Source organism: Gavialis gangeticus, unplaced genomic scaffold (assembly GCF_001723915.1).
Source record: "Gavialis gangeticus isolate Ggan-Ray unplaced genomic scaffold, GavGan_comp1, whole genome shotgun sequence".
Taxonomy (NCBI): Eukaryota; Metazoa; Chordata; order Crocodylia; family Gavialidae; genus Gavialis; species Gavialis gangeticus.
The window spans coordinates 25,781,670-25,805,667 of NW_017729022.1; the positions used below are offsets into that span (position 1 = coordinate 25,781,670).

At 41.9% G+C, this 23,998-nt stretch overlaps 1 protein-coding gene across 1 annotated transcript; it reads right to left on the reverse strand.

Annotated features, from left to right (window-relative positions):
• Window positions 1–10,723: 10,723 nt before the first annotated feature.
• Window positions 10,724–14,166, reverse strand: IL22 (interleukin 22). Its single transcript, XM_019515778.1, has 5 exons — window positions 13,872–14,166; window positions 13,160–13,225; window positions 12,757–12,897; window positions 12,343–12,408; window positions 10,724–10,837 (listed from the first exon to the last, which is right to left on the reverse strand). Exons 1-5 carry the CDS (start codon window positions 14,061–14,063, stop codon window positions 10,724–10,726), a joined length of 579 nt encoding a protein of 192 aa, XP_019371323.1. The 5' UTR covers window positions 14,064–14,166.
• Between the last annotated feature and the right edge of the window lie 9,832 nt (window positions 14,167–23,998).

Below are 23,998 nucleotides of genomic sequence, written 5' to 3' on the forward strand. Positions count from 1 at the left end.
AAAGGAGGAGATAACACATAAATCTGAGCACCTTCACTTCTCTTGGTTCAGATAACAGAGTTACACCAAAAACTAAGTATTCAATGGTGAACACTCAGAATGCCTGGCAAAGAAATTCACTTTTACTTTGTACAAATGCTGAAAGGGTGAGTTATTATCAGTTTCCTAGTTTAAGAGACCTTTTACTTCCTGTTCTCTCATGAGTTCCAAATGTTAATATCAATATTCATTTCTGATGTTAGCAGGTCACTAGCACAAGAAGTTGGTTCCATGTAATATCTCTGGGGTTTATTTGTTTTTTTTTTTAAAACTGCAGCGTAATGCAAAAGCAACACTAATTCCTGAACAAGGCAGGGCAGAATGGTGCCTTACTGACTAACTGGTTCAGAGAGGGATAAATTTTGGGGGGCAACAGTGTACTTGATAGCACGTGAACAAGATCTTATGCCTCTCTAAACCAGTTAGTCTCTAGGTAAAGTTATATGTTATGCTTAGACCATATTAAGGGCACTTAATATGTGAGCATTCACTTGTTAAAGCTCATTAACTCATGCAAAATGCCTTCTGAGCATTTCAAAGTTATGCCACTTCAGGCAAGGGTTAACCCTGGGCAGTAATACCTAGTTTGTGTTAGGGCAACTTCAGTCTGCTCCACAAAGATAAAACAAGCTATTTGCAGTCCTCCAGCATCCCAGGACACATAGTTCCTGCCTCCCTCCCCCCACCCAGGTAAGGATAGATAGCAGGTGCCCTGGCTTCTACCCATGCCCCTGGACACTAACCCTCTAGTGGCAAGTAAGAGCTTGCAGGCAATAAATGGTATTAACTCTTAACACATGACTTCTCACGGCACATTCTAACACTGCGTAGAAAGCCACAAATTTAGTATGGTCTAAGTCAGGGGTATCAAACTCATCAGGCCCCTTGGGCCAGGTGAGGGTCATTGGGCTGGCCTATGGGCAATATTGGGACCAAACCCCTGTGCCACATGGAAGTGCCGATGGCGCTGGGTCCAGCCCATGTGGTGCATGCAGCATGTGCCAGCTCTGCTCCAAAGCTTGCTCTGAATGTGGTGCGGGGGCTGAACCAGTCCTTCATGCTGGCTCTGATACAGCCCAGTCAGGACTGGCCCCTGACCTAGCACACTGCATGCAGTGCTTGGACTGAATCCCTGTGCTGTGTGTAGCACACACAATGCCAGGTTTATCCTGCATGCCAGATGTAACTCCCAGGGCTGGAGCTGGGGCTGGCATGTGCCCCATGCAGTGTGCAGGGTCAGACCAGAGACCCGTGGGCTGGATCATGTGGCTCCATGTGCCAGATCCTGCTCATAGGCTGTGTGTTGGATACCCCAGTCTAAGTCTAACTTCACCTTAATAAGGTATCACTCTGCTCTGCTTTCTGCCTGACTTCAGACTAGCACAGCTAACTAAATAAATGCAAGTGTCAATAAATGGAAGTGTTTGATACACACCTTCCAGCAGATTACATGCATTTCTACTTGAACATGTACATAATAGTACAGCAGTATATCACCTAAATACCAAGCAGGAACCTCACCCTGCACCATTTGACATCAAGGAGAGTTTTGTCACAATCCAAACTGGCTCACAATGAGCTGTTAATTTCAATAGCAAACTTATACAGTTTGATTTGATCTGTTTTTATGACTTTTTATTGTAAGCCACCTTCTTTGGGAAGGCAGCATAGAAATCAAATAAATGAATAAATAAAATATATCAGTGAGCAAAGCAAACAAGTGCAAAGTCAAATCTCAGGAATAAAATGATCACAACAAATAAGGCATCTTTATCATTTATTGCAAATAAATGATTACTCACTGCCTTTTTTAAAACTGAATGAGCAAAGTAGTCATGTTTTAATCTATACAAGAGCAGGTAAATACTTCTTGGGCACATCTACACATGCACTTTAATGTGCATTAACCTATTTTGATGTGCATTAAAACATAAAAAAAAACCCCAAGCACTTCTGCTAATGCACATTAAAATAAGGCTAATGTGCCTTTTTCTAGTACCTCAGGGCACTTGTACACCTGCTTTGGGGGTCGGAGGGTAGTGCTTTAATTATAGCAGCTCTTGGTGCCGCTCTTATTAAAGCACCACAGTGTCTCTTTTATCAGCATCTCCATGCTTAAAAATGGTGGTGGGGGTGCTTCAGCTAAAGCTTGTTCGATGAGCTTCAGTTAAAGTTCCCCCCCCCCCGTCATTTTGAAGCATGGGGATGCTGGTACATGAGACACTGGAGGTTGCTGGAGCACACTAATTACCACACTCCAACAGTTTTAATTAATCTGCAATTACAGCAAATCTGAGCAGCCTCTGCACTTGTGTACAGGCACCCTCACAATGGAGGTACTAAATTTAATGCACATGAGCAAAAGTGCATTAATGAACATTTGTTGGAGAACTGACAAAGTAAAACTAATTGCTTTAAATCAGGGTTACACGGCAATTTTCTGAAAATAACACTGTTTCAGTTCAGTCATTCTGAAACTAGGACTCAGATTTCCATCTGAGAGTCTCATTTAGTTACCTTAAACAAGGATACTCTACCATTTTAAGTGGAGCAACAGTCAAATAGATGTTTATCACTCCATTTTTCAAAATTCTCATTTCTAAGGTTCTTAGAAAAACAGAGTGTGTTTTGGTTGAGACAGGGTGAAGTGACAAGCCTCACTTACTAAAAAGAAAATTTCTATGATACTGTATTTGGTCCTGCTGCTTAACCATTCATGACATAAAGACTTAATGTATTTTTTGTAAGTACTGAATGGGTGAATAGGTCTTTTCAAGACAATTTGTATTTTGTCCATGAAGGAATGGAATGTTTGTGTAGTAGGTCTTCTTTCTAAATTGTTCATAAACATCTGTCTGTTAAAACTATAGAAACCTGTGAGTTTGAACAGAAACTTAGTATTTTGAGTTAGACAGATGGACTTCCTAGACTTCCAAAAGAACTCTGCTGATTTACATAACTGCTACACTGCTTAACATTTTTGCTACTGATAAACATGCTGCACGTTGAGGGGGAGACAGGTCCAGGAGAGTTGGCTGTACTTCAAGGAAGCCTTACTGAGAGTGCAGGAACAAACCATCCTGATGCACAGGAAGACTAGCAAATATGGCAGACCAGCTTGGCTTAGCAGGGAACTCTTCAGTAAACCAAGTTACAAAAAAGGAAGCTTATAAGAAATGGAAACTTGGACAAATAACTAGGGAAGAATATAAGAGCATTGCTCGGGCATGCAGGGATGAAGTCAGGAAGACCAAAGAGCAACTGGATTTGTAGCTAGCAAGGGACATGAAGGGTTTCCACAATTATGTCGGTAGCAAGAGAAGGATCAGGGAAAGTGTGGGTCCCTTACTGAATGAGGGAGGAAACCTTGTGACAGAGGCTACAGAAAAAGCTGAAGGGCGCAATGCCTTTTTTGCCTTGGTCTTCACAGGTAAAGGCAGCTCCCAGACTACTGAGCTGAGCAGCACAGTTTGGGGAGGAGGTGAGCAGCTCTCAATGGTGAAGGAATAGGTTAGGGACTACTTAGGAAAGCTGGACGTGTACAAGTCCATGGGGTCAGATGGGATGCACCCAGGGTGCTGAGGGAGTTGGCTGATGTGATTGCAGAGCCATTGACCATAATGTTTGAAAACTCATGGCAATCAGGAGAGGTCCTGGATGACTGGAAAAGGGCAAATATAGTGCCCATATTTAAGAAATGGAAAAAGAAGGATCCAGGGAACTACAGACCAGTCAGCCTCACTTAAGTCCCTGGAAAAATTATGGAGCAGATCCTCAAGGAACCCATTTCTAAGCACTTGGAGGGGGAAAAGGTGATTAGGAACAGTTAGTATGGATTCAACAAGGGCAAGTCATGCCTGACCAACCTGATTGCCTTCTATGATGATGTGACTGGCTCCGTGGATGTGGGGAAATTGGTGGATGTGGTGTACCTTGATTTTAGCAAGATTTTTATACAGTTTCCCACAGCATACTTGCAGGTAAGCTAAGGAAGTATGGGTTGAATGAATGGATTAGAGGGGATAGAAAACTGGCTGGACTATCAGGCTTAGAGAGTAGTAATCAATGGCTCAATGTCTAGTAGGCAGCCAGTATCAAGTGGAGTGCCCCAGGGGTCAGTCCTGGGCTAGTTTCGCTCAATGCCTTCATCAACAACCTGGAAGATGGCATACAGTGCCATCCTCAACAAGTTTGCAGATGACACCAAGTTGTGGGGAATAGTAGATATGCTGGAGGGTAGGGCTAGGATTCAGAGTGACCTAGACAAATTGGAGGATTGGGACAAAAAGTATCTCATGAGATTTAGCATCAGGAAGGAAAATTACTAAGTCCTGTACTTAGGACAGCACAATCCGATGTACCAGTACAGGCTGGGGGGACTGGGTGGGCAGCAGCTTTGCAGAAAAGGACCTGGGGGTTACAGTGGACAACAAGCTGAATATGAGCCAATAGTGTGCCCTTGTTGCCAAGAAGGCTAATGGCATAATGGGCTGCATTGGTAGGTGTGTTGCCAGCAGGGCAAGGAAGTAATTATTCCCCTCTGTTCAGCATTGGTGAGGCCACATCTGGAGTACTATGTTCGTTTTTGCCCCCCCCCACCAAGAAAGGATGTGGAACTTGGAGAGAGTCCAGTGGAGGGCAACAAAAATTGTGAGGGTGCTGGGGGACATAACTTATGTAGAAAGACTGGGGAAACAAGGCTTAGTTAGTCTAGAGAAGAGAAGACTGAGGGGAGATTTAATAGCAGCCTTCCCTGAAAGGGGGTTTGAAAGAGGATGGCACTAGACTGTTCTCAGTGTTGCCAGATGACAAAGAGCCAAATGACAAGGAGCAATGGTCTCAAGTTGCAACAAGGGAAGTTTAGGTTAAGATCTTAGGAAGAATTTTCTCACTAGTTGGGTAGTAAAACAGTGGAACAGGCTACCCAGAGAGATGGTGGAAGCTCCATCCTTGGGGGTTTTTAAAACCTGGGTAGACAAAGCTGTGGCTGGGATGATCTAGTTGTAAATGGTCCTGTTTTGAGCAGGGGGTTGGACTAAATGACCTCCTGAGGTCCCTTCCAACCCTAACTTTCTATGATTCTATCACCCATGATGCCACCACTACTTAATGCAGTTTAATCTTCCCACCAACAGCAAAAGAACTGTCCCTGAAGCTACATTAGCAAACAATTCACACAAAAAATGTTATAGATGTGTCTGTGTAAGTTGGTAACTATGTATAATAGATATAGAATTGTTATCACTCTAACCACAGTTTCTATTTCACCAATTATATATTTTCCGTATGTGGTTTGTTAGCAATGCTATCAGATTGCCTTGAATTAGGATGTTATGTTATTGGTAGGGACCTACTTAACTTGCGGTGAGATAAAGCCATTTTCTCTGCTTGCTTGTGACAAAAAGGGTACAGGCATTTCCTGGTGGCCCTGCCCCTGGTCTCTGATTGGCAGAGAAGTCCCACCATCACTGCAGACAATCAGTAAGACTCAAGCATGTGAGAGTGGCTGCAGGGATTGGTGTGTTGTCTAAGTATCATGGTAAGGATTGGGAGATTCTAAAACAGCGCAGCATATAAATAATATGCTTTTCGTGGGCGGGGTATTGATTTTGTGGGAAATAGTGGCGAATAGAATTTTCCTCAGTGATTGTGGATATCACTAGTTTTCACGGTTTTCATGAAAACTGCAAAACCACAAATTAAGTAGTTCTCTAATTATGGGTGAGTCACCTGCCAGAAACTATTCCTTTATATTGTCAACTCCCTCAGGATTCTATGAGAAATTGTATCCATTTCCATATCTATAATCTTCCTTATGGTTGCATCACTCATAGACCTGGGAATTATGGTAACATTTCTGCTGATGTTAGCTCAGCTTTAGTGTCCTGATTCTCCTTCCAGTTATACCAATGTTACATATGTTGTAAATCCACTCACTTACGATTTTCACTGATGTGAGTGAGAGGACTACAAGGTCTCAGGTATCTACAGAACTCAACAAAAAAGATATATGGCTTTTAACTCAGCTCATGCCTTGTTTAGATCTGGACCTAGATGACTCCTTTTATCTTAGGCCAGATGCTAACTTGTCCTAACTGCTTTTGGCTGGCCAGCTGTACAGTTCCACTCCTTACTATTGGCCACATTTTACATTGACTGACCCAGGCAAAAATTAGAAATGCCATTCCTACTAATTCTAGGTTATTTGAAAATTATTAAGAAATGCTGCCCATAGTGTATCTAAGAGATGTTTTTAAACCAGCACCAGTACTCAGTAGGATATAGAAAATCCATTCCATGTGCTGGACTCATCCAGCTGTCACTCTGCACCTTGGAGAATGGATTTGCCTGAATCACAAAGGCCATGGAAACTAAGGGTTTGCAAATGATGAATTTCAGTTCAGTAGCTAAGCTGAAAACTCCAAAAAAACAAAAAAATAATAATTCCTGATATATACAAATAATAATAAAACCTGAAATTCATAACATCTGATTCCCAGTCCTCCAATTCCACTCTAAAAAACAAATCCAAAGTGTGACCAGTTGCATAAAGTTAAGCAGTAACTATTTGAGACAGGTCATCATGGTGATCAACCAGTCATGAACTGCCACAGAATAGTGATCATTACAGGCAGCTTGAGAGGACCAAGGGCAACTGATCTCTACATTTCCAGTGCCACCATAGTGAACACTATGATGTTCATAGTCATCTCAAAAAGTGAATTGGCAGTGCAGCACAGTGATTGCTGGACTAAGTCACATCTCATATTGATCAGATTTGTGGGAGGCTTTAAGATATAAGCAGTCATCCAAACCCAGTCCTACACAAGGTATTCACTGAGCTGAAAATCCATATAACTTCCTTGTGGGTATTCAACTACAAAATATACACAGTCTCAGGTCCTGTTTGGAGAGGAAGACCTCCTACAGTGCAGTCGAGATGCAGTCATGACTATACCTCTTCCCCATTGATCTCCATGTGTTTCATGATGTACCAAATTCCAGCAAATGACAAATGGGCCACAATTATAACCTCATCCATCCATGTTCTAGTAATAAGGCAATGGCTTAATTATTGTACAAACTCTAATTGAATTGTGAATTTACCACAGAAATACAACCCTTTATTTGTAAAGATCATCAATGCTTTCATAAAGGAGACAGTTTTTGCACTGATTTGAAGGAAGCAATAGTTAGGCCTTTGCTCAAGTGTATGCTAAATGCTAACAGTTCAGTATCACATCTTCCCTTCTTGAGTAAGAGTACAGAAAAAGAATTGTGTCACACTATCTAGATGTTTTTGAGCTCCATAACTTGGTCGGTTTGAGTATAAGCCTAACTCTGGCATAAAGAGTATAGGGGTCAATGACCTCTTCTGGACATGGAAAAAAAAACCAAGTAGCTATTCCGATATTATTAGATTTAGCTTTTGGTTACAAGGTGTTGCTGACTCACTTCCAGAACATGGCAAGAATGGATGAATCTATTCTTTAGTGGATTCATTCTTTTCTCTTGAAGATTTCTCAACATTAGTTGTGACTAGCTGCTTCTCTTCCAAAGTGCTCTCAAATGCATGGGGGCTACAGAACATCACTTTATCATACTACCTATTCAAATATATTAGAATGGTCTGTGGGGAATTAATGGTGTTTAGTGTTTTCAGTATGCAGCTGGTCCTAATTGCATGTTTCTAATTCATCTGATGTGAACTTTAGTTCATAGTTTAGGGGTCTAGGTATGATTGTGTGGGTCTATGCAGACATAGCATAGATCTAGACATGATTGTGACTTCTATAAGAACAAGCTGACTGGGATGAACCCAGATGAGCTGGATGCGATTGTAGCAGAATGCCATCTCAGTCTCTCCCCAAACACTGCTATCAGGTATATTACCTATCTGACAATTTGGTTAGTATGGTCACTGCAGAGGGCAGACAGCCCTGCTCCCATCAGCTTCAGGTAACCCTGAGTTGCAACCTGAGCTGGATACATTCCTGGATACAAACCTGCTCCTTTTGCCTGCATGACTGACCTCACACACCTGGGGAGGGCTTAAACTCTCCATTGTTCTAAGCAATGACCTCATGGCTGGAAGGGGAGGCAAAAGCCACTGTTCCTCTACCCAGCAACCAGTGATGCATTTCCAATTGATTGGCTTGTAGCCAACTTCAGCTAGTTTCCACTGGACCCCAGAATGAGGTCATAAGGTCTATATAAGTTAAAGACTGCCCAGGAGGGGGGGCAGCAGCCATGATGAGGACTCTCAGGTGCAAAATAGGAACGGGGGCCACCTCCTGCAGAGCACAAGGCAGCCCCAGATTTGGACAAACCACCCAGTTTGGAAAAGAAGGGTTGCTATAACTGCAGGGAGTCTGGCAACATCAGGTCCAACTGCCCCAAGCTAAGCAACAAACCCAAGCCAGTCAGCCGTGCAACAGCTGTAAGCAATGGGGAAGGGGACCTGAGCCACTCTGAGGGGCATACCTGTTGCTACAGTGTTACAAACCCAGAGGAGGTGACAGCCACACACTGGACTGAGATAATGGTAAAAGGGAGAACCCTTGTCTGGGAACTGGACACAGGGGCCAGTGTCATTAATCCATGCCAACCTCATTTCACCCATGAATATAGTCCCAAGGAGGACTTACCATATAAGGGGTGAAGTCCCAGTCATTTGAGGTACTGGTAACCTGTCTCCCCATGAAGTGGAAAGGATGTGCATAAAAGTAGGAGTGCTGGAAGAGGCTCCTGTCCCCATATTGGTGGTGTGGGATACTTTCAGCTATGGACTTTCTTTCAGATATGGACTTTATCATTGTTATCTGTGCTTTAGTCACTTCAGTTCTTGAGTATGCTTTTTAGTGATACAGAGACTGAAAGTGGCACATAACACAGTGACTCACTGGCTGAACAGGGCATCTTGCTGGGAGCCTGCAACACTGGTGCTCGGGGTCTGTACTAGCTGCCTGCTAGTCTCTGGCTAGTATTTAAAGTGTTGGTTGTGTCTGTAAAGCCCTAACTGACCAGAAACCCCATATCTCTCTAAGCCAAGCCACTACGGCTGCAGTCAGCAGAGGAATTCAAGCATGTGGGGTAACTGGTAGGTCTATTAAACTCCTACATTGGACCAAAAGGCTCAAGTGTCATGGTATACCCATGCTATAAAACATTTGCTAATGAAGGTCCTGGAAAGGGCTGAGTGTGAAGGAGTGGCCAGCTGCATCACTGGAAAATGTATTTCAGCGTTTCTAATTTAATAATAGTTATTGTCTGATTGATTATGGGAGGGTTTAGAGTCTGGGATAGGCATGTCCATTATTTTAAATCTAAGTGAGTTAATATATGAGACAAAAAACTGACAGCAAACGAAGAACAAGTTGGCTATATCTATGTTCAGCAGTCAGAGAATGATCTGCTGACAATGCAAAGACAGGAAGGGACTAGTCTCAGAGATCTAAGTCTCTACTCACATAGACCAGTGTAAGTGGTGAGTAACTCAACTGAGATTAATGGTACTATCCCAGCTTAAAATGTGACAAAGGAGCAAGGTGGAATTCACAGCTCTCTTGCAACCAGCGGAGCTGTGAAGTGACTCCAACAAGTCTACACCCCCCCTCACATGAATTGCCCTGTCACAGAGAAGACTCAATGAAATGTCCCATGTCTGTGCCCAACCTCCACTTCCCAGCAGAAGCTCCCAGCTTCAGCAGTGTTCCTTCATTCTGCCTATAACCCTCATCTGCAATGACCATAGTTCACTTCATCAGGTGCCACCTGCCTGCCACTGTACAGAGGACCCTGCTTCCCTTGCTGTTACTGAATTGTTTCTGGCTGAATTCTCAGCACAGAGTGGAGTAGCGTGGTCCAAGACCTGAATCTGCATCTCCCGTGAAGCTACATTACGCTACCACTAAATTATTGTTTCTTTCTCCAATACACCATGACGTGTTTTCCTAATTTATAAGTTAAAAAAAAACCTTCCTGAAACAGCAATATTTGGCAAACCAAGATATTTATTATAATAAATTAAAATTTATGAGATACCAAATTACACAAAGTTATATAAATATTATGGTAAATTATATCATACATCATGTTAAAAGCCTCTACAACATTTTCATAAATAAATTCACTTAATTATTTATTCAGTTACTTTACATAAATAAAAGGCACTGTATAGTTATTAGTTTTAAATAACTTAGCATTAAATATTAATATCCATGAAATCTGTTTTGTAAAAAAATCTGACATATGTGCTTCCTAGAGATGGGGGAGATGAAGAAAAAGAGGCAAATTTTCTAAGAGTGATTTTCAAATTTAAAGACACAGGCATGGCATGAATCAGTGAAAAGCTAGAAAAAAGATCCATTTGGGCCTATGACCATGAGCCGTGGTCAGAAAAATATGTAAGTATGGGCTTAAGTCCCACTGTCTTCACTAGGTCTTAAGCATGCTTTTAAGAATGTGTTTTTTCTGAACTGGAGCCATAAGCGGTGTACCAGTTTTCTTTTTCAATATAGGCAGTGATGCATGCCATGTGCCGTGTCCAAAATATTAATGTAACCTATTGTACTTGCCCAGGTAAGCAACTACTCATCCTACAGGTGTATTTTCATGATAGATAAATAACTTGTGTCATCACATTAGTTTCCCTGAGCTCTTTAAAAAAACTGCGCACACGCTTTTAGTGGTTCTTCTTATGTCCTCCTTTCTTTGGTCCTTCAATGCATGCATCTTCCATGTAATCAAAGAGCAAATCCAGTTCCCCAATTGCTTTGTTCTTTCCATTTTCTCCCAGCTACAAAAAAATACAAGAAAATGCTTTACTATTAAATATATGACATTTCTTTACTACCTCATTATTTCACAGAAGGTAGAAATAAGGCACAGCTCCTACTCACCTTACTCTTACAATTCATTCTATCCAAGTCAATAAATCTCAAACTGTCCAATCCCACCACTACTGGGATGCTACCTACAATCTGTATTTTAACACTTTGACCACATCCATTTTGAATTACTCTAGAAATGAATCAAACTAATATACTAATCTCACAAAATGGACAAGAGCCTCAGAATAATTCTGAGTGGTTGTTTAGGATAATTATATTACCACCTCTGAGAACATTATCCCTGTGTAAAACTTCCATCCTTGGAAATTTTCAAGAGCAGGTTAGATGACACTTGTCTAGATGGGTTAGTCAGGGATGATCCTGCCTTGAGAGGAAGGGCTGCACTAGATGACCTTTCAGCCCTACTTCCCTATAATCCTAACAGATCTTCTACCTAATGAAACAACCCAGTCATATATCTCTTTTCCAGTAAGAGATCAACTTGTGCAGTAGAACAACTGGGTAATAATTGATGGAGGAAGTTCTTGGCTTCGAAAAAATGTACGCATTGGCTTTTAAGAGCGTTAAAAATTGCAGTGTTTTTCTGTAACATATTTTTACTACAGCAGACAAGTTGTTATAATGACATAAGGTCCAGGTTGCCATGGGACATACTTCCATAGCATCATTAGCAAATATGGGTCCTGATCCTACAAAAAAATTAGTTTCAGCAGTTTTGTGAAAATTGAATTTTAGTACCTCAATTAACTATGCCTTTGCATGTTTTCAGGATCAGGGCTGTGGATAAAATACCTATATCTTCCACGATAATTACAGCAAATTAAAGAGCTAATATCCTTTGCCCTTGCCTCCCACCCCCCATTTGACCAATACAACCTCATGCACTCCTTTTCAGAGGTTTTTTTCACAGCTACCAGCCATGTTCTAGTCCAGTTAGGCATCTAAGTAATACTTAGTTATATAAGTACAATCATTTTCCCACCTTGCTTGAAACCACTGAAAAACTTAATATGAAAGGTAGTTGGATCTTTCCTCTTTACCACTTTTTGTGACTTTGTCTTAAAGCTAAGGTGAATGTGTTCAAAAGTAGAAGTTTCAATTGCTCGTCTAGAACCTAAGCAGTGTGGAATAGGTTATATATGTAGATACTTAGACTATGGAGAGCCTTAGTCATCTCATATATACAATAAGATCTGACCCTAATTTTTGTCTACATTCACTTCTTAGTTTTAGATTATACAACAAAAATGCCAGCTGAACTCAACAGAAAGATCCCAAATGATTACACTGGGATTTGGATCAGACTCAGAAAGAACATTGGGACAGCAGTGAAAAACAATGGATGAGCTAAAATCTATTCTTTGATATGCTAGTCTTACCACAGCATGTAAGTGATTTGTATAACAGCTACTTGCCACTGGTCTTGTTAAATATTTGAAAATAAACATACCTGTTTCATTCTGTTTTTCATCTCTGCCAGGTTCTTTTCAACATGCTCTCGGTTTCCCAAGAAGTTCTGAAAAAGAAAACATGCCAACCAAAATTTACCAACCAAACATACCAGGGTTTAGTTGGTAAATTATACATATAACAGTGTGGTTTTTCTTTTTCACACCTTTCTATTACCCTGCTTTATTCACCAACCTAAATCTAAATATCTTGATCTGAGGTTTCCTTTGATTTCAAAACCAAGTAGGTGGGCTCCTCACCTGTCTACAACATGTTGCTAATTGCTAGACATTTGGTAACTGGAATGCAACTTAAGACAAAATCCAAGGATAGGAATGGGAAAAAAGAGGCCTCAAGGGAGTTTAAAATCTGAGTTTGGGAGCAGCCAGAATCTATACATGCTTGCAGTACTTACGCAGCCATGTAGCTTCGACCTCAGGAATTCCAGGAAGTATATCACTTCATGGATATATGGATTCTTATTTTTGAGATCAGACAGTACTTCTTTCACTATGATCTCCAGTACACTCTTCATCACATAGCAGCGATTGGTCTCCTGCAAAATACCGGTATAAGCAGGAACACCATGATAAATACCAAGACAATAAATGCTGCTTAGGGTAGCTGGACACAGGCATGGGTGAACCAGGTGGCTACCCCAAGCCTGGACAGAAAGGGGGCCCAAAAATGGTAATTTTACAATTATTATTATCATTATCTCTGGTGAAGGGGGGCCCAATACTAAAATTTTGCCCGGGGCTGCCAGGAGTCTAGGAACCATACAGGGTAAAAGGCCAAAGTGTGTGTGTTAACCTCACCTTGACATTAACATAGAGCTGCTGTCCAATGAATCTGTTTTCCGTGTCCTGGTCCAGGAGCCTGGCCTAGGAAGGAGAGAGGAAACATCAGTTACCAAAAGAAGTCTGAATGTAAAAAAAATTTACAGTATTCTACAATAATAGTCCAGATGCTACAATTGACATGATACTTTGAGTGACTTGTCCAGAGTTCAGTGACTACATATTAAAGGGCAGGCTATGCATTTCAAAGAAAATGCCAAGTCCATCACAAAAGAAGAATAAGGAAAGGTTGACGGGAGAGTATGAGGTGCTCACTAATTATATCCGAAGTCATGTTGGGGCCCAACTTGGAATGCAGCTGAGGAAAAAGAGAAACGTAAACACTCGTTTCAAGATTTTCTGGTCGCACAGAAGGTGGAGGAAGTGAGTACAGTACACAGCACAGAGGCTTCTTAGAAGTAAGCTGCCTTTCACCAATGGGTTACCCCTCCACAGGTAGTGGAGGGAGCCTCAGTGGGTTGCGGTTTCTTTTTTCTATGTACAAAACAGACAGCAGACTACCTGCATGAAGAAAATATACCACCACGACACAAGTACCTGGACCTGTGGAGCAGAGGCCCAGAAAGCAGAAAGGAAAAGACATGCCGTAGAGCACAGCCTTTTGAGAACTAAAAGGAAATGGGGCTCTCAAGTACAACCATGAAAGAGCGAGACAGAGAAGTTACAGTACCTCTTTGGCCAAGGTGTAGGTGCGATTCCTGATGTAGGGCTGCTGAAAGTAGATCTTTTCAAGTTTGCATACATGATTGGTAGCTCCTGCTCCTTTTGGAGGCATAGGAACAGCAAGGAGAATGAGGGGAAGGCAGCAGCAACAGAGGATCCAGACCAGAGAGCAGCTCATCCAACTCTGCAGGAACAGCATGGCTCACAGTCCAAAGTAGTGACTTCAGCTGGACATACAACTACAGCGTTCTATACCAGTGAGAGAGAATACAGCCATCAGAGGAGAGAGACAAGCACTGGGAAAGCAAAGCAGGTAATCAAAGTAGACTGCAAACTCTTACCTTTGCGTTGATTCTTGTTGTGCCGTGAAAAAGGATAGATGTGCCTTATATAGAGCCATCCGTGACAAAGTTTTTTTTTTGAGAATCTGGTGGTGAATTAAAAATGACATCAGCAAGTCTCTTACTTTCCAGTATCCTCTTCTGAGAACTACCTAACTACCACAAAACCCACAGGAGAACCTCAAGGGCTTTGTACTCTTTAATTTCTTATAAAATAGCCCCATTTTTAATGACGAGATAGAAAGGGGCTTTTACCTACCTGTGAACCCTGAATGCTCTTTTCCAAAAGTAACCACAAAGTCTATGGGTTTTGTGACCTGTGTCTTGATCGTAACACACCTGCTAAATCAGCAGGATTGATTGTAGGCCTGTTTCAGTTTTATAAATGCTTTCTAGATTTATTCTAACTTATTATGTGTAGTTCTGTAGTGCCAAGAGGCATTCATCAAGACTGAAACCTCCCCGGGCTAGCTGCTGTGCACATAAGCAGTTAAGAGACTGTCACTGCTTCCATATCTAACAACTGGATCCAATAAAGAAAACTGAGTCAGTGGGTCCTTGCTACAGCCTGAAGCCCTTTAGAAGTCAGTGATGTTCCAGCCAAGGCAATGCAGTTATCTTTGCCAGGCTGAGATCCAACTGTAAGCAATATGGTAAGACCTCATTTAGTGCATCCCTCTTTCCCCAAGATCCCTATTTTACAAAACCAATCTGTGTGCCAATGAGAACATCATTTATATCAAACAACTTCACATTCATGCACATTTAGAATAAACCCCACGTTCCTCATTCTGTTCAGCTATAACAAGCCATTCAGGGCATAAATGCTGCACAGAGCTCAAACAACCAGCAACAATCAAAAAAGTGCATTTAAGGGGGAATTGTACTGTTTGTGAAGTCAGGATACCTAACTCAGATGGTGAGGCCAGGACGTGGCACTGATGTAAAAGCTGAGTGGTTTTTTTGTTAGACACCCACAGTGTGTACGCGTAACAAAAAGCAAACAGCCCAAGCCATGAGAAGCTTGCAAACTATGCAAAGAGCAGCTCTGCAACTTCTACAGAGTTGCACACATATGCAGTTAATTGAAGGGCTGGCAAGTACAAGATAAATGAGACAAGCTGAGCAAAGAGGAGAGAAGTCATTTAAGTTTTATTTTTCTGTAACTTTAGGAAAGGGGAGAGGCAGAACGTAGGGCAACTTTACATATGCTCTGGGGTGGGGGAGCGTTTTAATTAAAGCAGCTCTCCAGAGCGGCTCTAATTAAAGCATCAGTAGTATCTTGTGCATTCAGTGTCCCACGCTTCAAAGTGGCATGGGAGTGCTTTAAGTAAAGCTCATTTGACAAGCTGTAAAGTGCCCCCATCACCATTTTGAAGTGCAGGGATGCTGAATGCACATGACGCCAGGGCTGCTGAAGCGTGCTAATTAGCACCTGCACACATGCCTGATGCCTGTTCTGAGGCACACTAATTAGCACACGTCAGAGCAGACTCAATTAATTGAATCTGCTCTGATATGTGCTAATTAGCACACCTCAAAGCAAGCATCAGGCACATGTGTAGGTGCCCTTAATATCCATGAATCAAAGTCATAGACTAGAAAAAGGAAGCCAGAATTAGGAAATAGAAGGCCTGGTTGATTTTTCCATTGGCAAAAACAGAATCTGGCTTTGGCACTTTCCCTGATATATGCCTAGACTTACCATCATAAACTGAGAGACGGGGATAGACCCTGCATAGCCCAGTGTCTCCTATCACCAACCACCACAATTCTATGTTGGTCAAAGATACCTCATTGCAGAAAATATCCATGACCCTCACCTCACTGGAACTAAATAACTTCAGTGCCCCTCTTGATTCCCACATGTACTTGTCACATTGAATCTATTCTTGTCCTTTAAAACCAAGTACTCCATCTTCCTTTATCCTTCCCTGGTTCCAAACTGGTTTTAATCCTGTGATTACCCAGAAACCAATAGCACATGTGCTGCTTCACTAAAAAACAGAGCATGCCCTTGTCCCTATCCTAGCAAACCTTTAGTGTTATTAGAAAGAAAGCATAGTTGAAAGATGGAAAGTGACAAGAAGATGGACTTTACCACAAGGCTATTCAAGCGTGTATAGTGTATAATACTTACAAATAATGTGACAGTGCTCCTTCGTGTGGCAGGTGAAACCATAAGCGTTACAGACGAATGTGTTGAAGAGAAGACAGGCCACAGAAGGAAAGAGAGTGCTTGGCAAAAGGGACAATATATGGAGACAAAAGTGGGGCAAAAATTAAAAGGGTGAACTTGGGTATGAAACATCTTTATTTGAACTCCTCTCCAGTGGCTAAACACTGTCCTATATCCAATAGGTATTGCTTTAGTTAGGGTCTAGAGCTCTTCTCTCCCATTTCCATCCACTGCTTCTAGAAGAAACTCCTCAGACTGACAAAAGACATTGAAGATCCAGACTTTTTCAAAGCAATGCAACTACCTCTCTTTCTCAGTATTCAACTGCTGACATCTTGGTTGTTGAATCTCTCTCCTCTGAACTTCTCTCATTCCACTGGAACTTGTTTCAGTTCTACCATTCTTTCCCTTTAAGCAAGAAACTAATGTTGCCTTCAGTCTCTCTTCCTAGGTCAAAACTGACCCCTCTTTTTTCATTTCTGCTGAAGGCTTTGAGGGCGCCGTTTCCTTTTGCTTTGCACTTTCTGTCTCATTTGCCCCTGTGTAAAATGATACTCTTCTAATCTGGAAGCAGACAACACACTCCCTGCATTTGGCTGGCACACATTTAAGTGAAGACACAAAGCCAGTCAGAGAAGAAAAGGACCCTCAATCTTTCATTCACCCCTTCTTTTATGGAGGACTGATGGCTCCGATCTTGGGCCTTATTCCTGTCTGTAATTTTATTTGCAGATAAAATGCCCTGTGTTTGTTCAGGAACATGATTGTCCCTTCAGCACAAGAATTGTGAGGTCAGAGGGCAGTGGTTATTCTGTCAATATACCTCCAGTGCTATTGCAATCAACAACACAACCACAACAAACCACCAGAATTCATTGATCCTACATTGGTCTTTCTGACCTCAGTCATCCTACTCCAGGGAAATCTATAAAATACCTTCAAAAGCAGGCTTGGGAATAAAAATCCATAACCTTACTGGATGCTAAAAACAATGCACTAACCACAGACAGTGGTTTTATGCATCATTGCAATCTACCTGTGGCTCCTACTAACCTCCATGGGTAATAACGTCGCCTTTGAATGGACTTGTTCTATATAATCAGGTTATATATTCAACTTCAGATGCTACTTCTGATCACCTGTCTCTGCTCCTATTTCACAGCCATTCTTCATTCCTTATATGACAGCTTTCATTAACATAGAGTTAAACACAAACATCTGTTGGGAAGGGGATGGGCACTTCTTGTTACTTAGTTTAGCCTGTGTCTGCTTCTTTCTCAGACCTGAAGAAGGGTTCTTTGTGCCCAAAAGCTTGTCAAACATCTCTCCCAACTATATAGTCGGTCCAATAAGAAAACTTTGCCCCTTGTTCTTTACTTTAAATAGGATGTGACTGCCTGAATGGGATGCTGAGTGTTGTAGACCAAACAGAAGTGAGTCCATGGTTGTCTGGTTCTCAGACACTTTCTTTTCCCTCCTAGATTTCAGTACTGGGCCACAGACAGCTCCAGCTGAGACTTTTTCACCCCTAGCAGGGGTGAAGGAAGAAATGACTTGTTTGGAAATGTGTGTTTTAAAGTACTTTTCTGGATAATCTTAATATAGCCACACAGCCTTGTATTCTTTCATTAGTGCTGCCAGCTCCCATTATTTTGCTGGCTCATGTATTAGCTGTGTGTTTCTAATAGTTCTAGCTACTGACGCCTGAGAGTAGTGTGGTGACAATGATTAAGGTGTTCCACGATGGCTCCCAAGCAATGAATTAAAGTCTTGCTCCAGACTCATGCCAAAGTTCACAGCCTAAGCATCCAAGCACTAACTGGGTTATTTGGGCTGGAGAATCAAAGGTAGCCAAAAATGATGCTGGCTATGTCATTGCCTTGTACGCTGTTGGCTACTGAAGCTGGCGTGCCTTAACAGCATTGGCTCAATAGAGTCTTGGCTTCAGGTGAACTTTTGACTTGAGTCTTATGATCAAGAGACCTTCAGCTTTCACTTAAAAACACTTACAGTCCTCTAAGGTGCAGAGAAAAGACTGGAAAAATATAAACCCTTGAACCTCGAAAACAAAAGACAAGTAAAAACACTCCAATTAATTATTGTTAGAAATCTTTTAATCAGTAGAGGGCCTGATATAAGATTTTTAAATATTTGATATGGTGAAACAGCAATACATATGTTTTAGACAAGTAAATAGATCCACTATAGCTCTGTTCTAATTAAGAACTAAAAAAATGCAAATATTTGATCATCAGTACAATGTCCTTCATAACATTTTTTCAACCAGCCCAACCAGTCCAACACATTAAAACTACAGAAGATGAACTTCCATACTTTCAACTTCATTTTTTCCAGTGATGTCTCAGAAATCTATCGTCTGCAACCCCACGAATAAAAGATAAACCAATAAACCAAACTTACTGATGGAGTTTCCCTAATTAATCAGGAAACCACAGTGTTCTCGACAGTGACTTATTTACTCACATAAAATAGAGAGGAATTTGGGGGTAAGACTGGCAGTTTACTGGCATTTTTACCTCAAAAGCCGCAAGTGCTTCCTCCTTAGTTCTAATTAACCTGCAGGTAAATTGCAAATACTATACTTTGATGTACTTCCATTATGTACCACTAGCAGTGACTGCGTATAGCTCATAGTTTATTGGTACCTATTTATTTAGGCAGAGGATGGCTAGACATGATGATAAACACATGATGATAAACTCTCTGTGTGTAGTTAAGTTTCAAAGGTAAACCCATCTTTTTAATAGGCTTTTTATTAAATGAGGTTCAAATAATTATGCCACAAAGTAGAAAAGTCCTAAGGTCCTAATTCTGGGCCACAGCATCCTTTCCCATGGGAAAATAAAAGGGAAATGGGAAGAAAATCCTAAGTATATCTTTATGGTTTCCTTCCTTCTTTATGTAGAATAAGGTTCCCTTCCTGAAACATAATGGGCCACAGATCACACACGCTCTTCAAGCCTCTGAAGAGCTGCAGGGGGTCCCACATAAAGTCTCTCTATTTCAGACATTTCTGCTGCTCCAGTCTTACTCCAGACTAACTTGCCATGTGTGCTCTGGGATTCCCTGCTTGTAAACCAAGGAGTTTTGGTGATATCTTTCATTGACTGTATAGTTGGGAGAGATGTTAGACAAGCTTTCAGGCATGAGGTCCTTTCTTCAAGTCTAGCGGAAAAGGAAGCATAACTTGAGCTAAATAGTACATATCATAATGGCATATATATAAGTCAGTTTATATAAATGTTAAATGGAAACCCCAGAATAAATAATACCAGCTCCTCAACCTCTCATAAATTACATTCCCCAGCCATCTAACCATTTTGTTGCCGTCTGCTGGACACTCTCCTATTTGTCTATGGGCTTTCTGTAGTGGAGGGCCCAAAACTGGACACAGGATACCAGATGTGGCTGCAGTAGTGCAGAATAGAGGGGATGAATCATTTCCCTTAATCTGCTGGCAACACTGCTCCTAATGCTGCCCAGTATGCTGTTAGACTTCTTTACTGTTGGCTCATATTAAACTTATTGTCCACTGTAACCCCCCGGTCCTCTTCTGCAGAGCTGCTGCTTAGCCAGTCAGTCCCCAGTCTGTACCAGTGCATGGGATCATTCCATCCTAAGTGCAGGACTTTGCACTTGTCCTTATTGAATGTCATGACATTGCTTTTGGTTCAATCCTCTAATTAGTCTAGGTCTCTCTGAAACATAACGCTACTCTCCAGTGTATCTACTACTCCACCCAGCTTGGTGTCAGCCTAAAATTTGCTGACGGTGCACTTCATCCCATCTTCCAGATCATTGATGAACATATTGTACAAAACCAGCCCCAGGACTGACCCTTGGGGCACTCCACTTGATACCAGCTGCCAATTAGACATTGTGCCTTTGATTACCTCCTGAGCCCGACAATCCAGACTGTTATCTATCCACCTTACAGGCCATTCATCCAACCCACACTTTCTTAGCTTATTTGCAAGAATGTTGTGGGAGACAGTATCGTGAAGGTATGTCACCTCCTGTGCTCTCCCCACATCCACCAAGTCAGTAAACTTATCATAGAAGGCAATCTGGTTAGCCAGGCATGACTTGCCCTTGTCCAATCCATGCTGATTGTTTCTAATCACTTTCTTTTTCTCCAAGTGCTTAGAAATGAATTCCTTCAGGACCTTGTCCATGATTTTTCCAGGCACTGAGATGAGGCTGACTGATCTGTAGTTCCCTGGATTCTCTTCCTTCCCTTTCCTGAAGATGGGTTCTATATTTGCCCATTTCCAGTCATGCAAGACCTCTCCCAAATGCCATGAGTTTTCAAAGATAGTGACCAGTGGCTCTGCAATCACATCAGCCAACTCCTTCAGCACCCTTGGGTGCATCCCATCCTGCCCCCGTGGATCTGTACACATTGAGCATTTCTAAAAAGTACTTAAGCTGTTCTTTCATCACTGTCAGCTGCTCACCTCCTCCCCAAACTGTGCTGCCAGGTGCAGTAGTCTGGGAACTGACCTGGCCTGTGAAGACAGGGGTAAAAAAGGGATTGAGTGCTTCAACATTTTCTGCATCGTCTGTCACTAGGTTGCCTCCCCCATTCAGTGAGGGACCAACACTTTCCCTGATCTTCCCCTTGTTGCTGACATACTTGTAGAAATGCTTCTTATTACTCCTCACGTCCCTTGCTAGCTGCAACTCCAATTGCACTTTGGCCATCCTGCCTTCATCCCTGCATGCTTGGGCAATACTTTTATACTCACTCCTCCCTTGTTTTTTGTCCAAGATTCCACTTTTTGTAAGTCTCCTTTTTGTGTTTTAGCTCATTAACAAGTTCCCTGCTAAACCAAGCTGGTCTTCTGCCATACTTGCTAGTCTTTCTGTGCATCAGGATGATTCATTCCTGCACCCTCAGTAAGGTTTCATTAAAGTACAACCAGCTCTCCTAGACTCCTTTCCCCCTCAAACTGGCCTCCCAGGGAATTCTGCTCATCAGTTCCCTGAGTGAGTCGAAGCCTGTTTTTCTGAAGTCCAGGGTCCTTCTCTGCTGCTCTCCCTCCGGCCCTTCCTCAGGAATCTGAACTCAAGTTGTCTCAAGGTCACCGCTGCCCAGGTTGCTATTCACTACTACATTCCCAACCAATTCTTCCCTTCTTGTGAGCACTGCCCCTAGCTGGCCTGTCCAATACTTGCACTAGGAAATTGTCCCAAACACTCTCCAAAAACTTCCTGTCAATGTCAAGAGCAGCTTTAAAAATGAGAGAAATGCAGATGAATGGATAACCTAATTAGTGAATGAGCAAGACCACTGAAGAGGAAAAAGGGTCATTATTACTCATGAAGTGTAGAAAGCTTAGCAGAGATAGCAGGTAGATTATAATGAGGGCTAATATCTCTGTTTAGTCCCTGCTTTTTAGTGTCCAGTAAGCTTATGAATTTTCCCAAATCCATTTACAGGTATTTTGTAGATTGCCCTTGAGTAGGAGGATTGTGAGGTTAGACAAGAAGTAGTGGTTCCATGGAAAGTGTTCTCCTTTGTCTCTTTCTGTCCTTTATCTTCTGCCTGTTAGGTTTCCCCCACATAGATTCCACGAGGACATTTGGTGCACTGAATAAGACTGCACCAGCTTCTGGATAGGCAAGTGTAGGATCCATGGATTCTGACGGGTGTTTTGTTGGGGGGTGTTGACTGAAGTGGCAGTGGACATGTGTTGACAGGTTTTGCATATATTGTTAAGTCTAGGTTGTATCCCATTTGATGTCCATTGGTCAGCAAAGTTTGCTTCTGATGCTGAGCTGGGTGAGTGTGTGAGGTTGTTTGAAAGACAGGGGGTAGAGGCTTGGGATTATTTCACTCAAGGCTGCATTGTTTGGAAACACAGGCTGTAATTGTTTGATGATTTGTTTTATCTGTTCCAGGTTAGGGTGGCATGCAACAACAAGGGGTGTGCAGTCAGTGGGAGTTTTCTATTTCATTGTAGAACAGGGGTGGGCAAAATGTGGACCATGGGCCAGATGTGGCACACCAGGCCGTTCTATCCAGTCCAGTACACAGGGCCCCTAAAATTGTTGAAAATTAATATGTATCTGCCTCTAGCTGCCTGTCATGCGGCCCTCAATGGCTTGCCAAAACTCAGTAAGCAGCCCTCTGCCCAAAATAATTGCCCACCCCTGTTGCAGAAGGTTACCATGGGCTATTTGACTGAGTGGTTCAAAGACATGATCTATTTCTCTGCTGGAGAATCCTTGCTGAGTTAAGGTATGTTTAAGGCTGGTGCGGTGTGTATCATGAGTATTCTCCTCAGAGCAGCTCAGTGGTATCTGAGGGCCTGACTATAGATCACAGATTTCTTGTTGTGTTTCAGATTATTGATGGTTTTTGGTCACAGGTATGGTGGTCCATGGTTTTTTTGTATATTGTGGCTTGTAGATTGCCATCCCAGATGTGGACTGTAGTACGTAGAAAGCTGGTATTAGTGTATGAGTTTTTCAGAGAGAATTTGATAGAAAGGTGGTAATTATTTAACCTGTGTTTAACATTCCATCGCCAACTTGAGGATGACTGTTCTTAGACAGCAAATATTTAAACTAACTTCAGACTAACATAGCTACCGCTGTCTCTCTGTTGGAAGTCAATAAGTAAGTCCAGGTGTTCAATCTAAGTGATGAACAAATATCACCTATATAATGCAGATATAGTGCAGGTTTGATGGTGCAGTTTTCTACAAAGTCCTCTCCCACATGGCTTATGAAGAGGCTGGCATTTTAGGCTGCCATCTTTGCATTCAGAGCTGTGCCCGTAGTTTGAAGAAAGTGTTGTTTGTTGAACATAAAGTTGTGGGTGTATATTTGTTGGACCATCATGGCTACAACCCTACTGTTGGTGAAGGGTTTCCAAGGCTTTCAAGGCTGAACAGATTCAAGTATCATAAAAACTACTCAAGCATTAACAATCATAAAAGCTACACTTGATGAGAAAGGGAAGTGCAGTGTATGATAGGATCAGAAACAAGCTCAGAGAGAGGAAGAGGAATGTATTTTTGCTATCCTATAAATGTAGCCAGTGTGTTAAAATGGAAAGATCTTGTTCACTCTACTTCTTAGAATGAATCCACATAAAGACACTGTCAGAAACTGACATGATCTATACCATCTTTGTGGATCATGGAAATAAAAGTTGTTCCTTAACAGTTGCTTTTTATAAAAGTACATTAATAAGCAGGTAAATAACTTCTATGGGTGGACATTTGCAGAAGGGAGGCAACAGGGACCAATTTTCCAGCGGGATTAATATCAGTATAGCAATTGAGTGATGGGAGCACTAATGTTACCACTTTGGGTTTTATATTGTATTCATTTTTATAAGTTTACTTCTTGTAAAGCAACCAGAGGGCAACCAGAGGTAAAAGGAGGAATTATTAAAGTTTGTTGGCCCAGAACACTACCCTTGCCCTTGGAGAAGATTCAGTCCTCCCCAATCCCTGGACTGCTCCTCAATACAAAGCCTCTATACTCAGGCTTTGCATGCGGGATGAGAGTTTCACATATTTCCTTTGACCTCTATTTTCGCTTGTGATTCTGAAGTGCACTGGCACACGTCACATACCT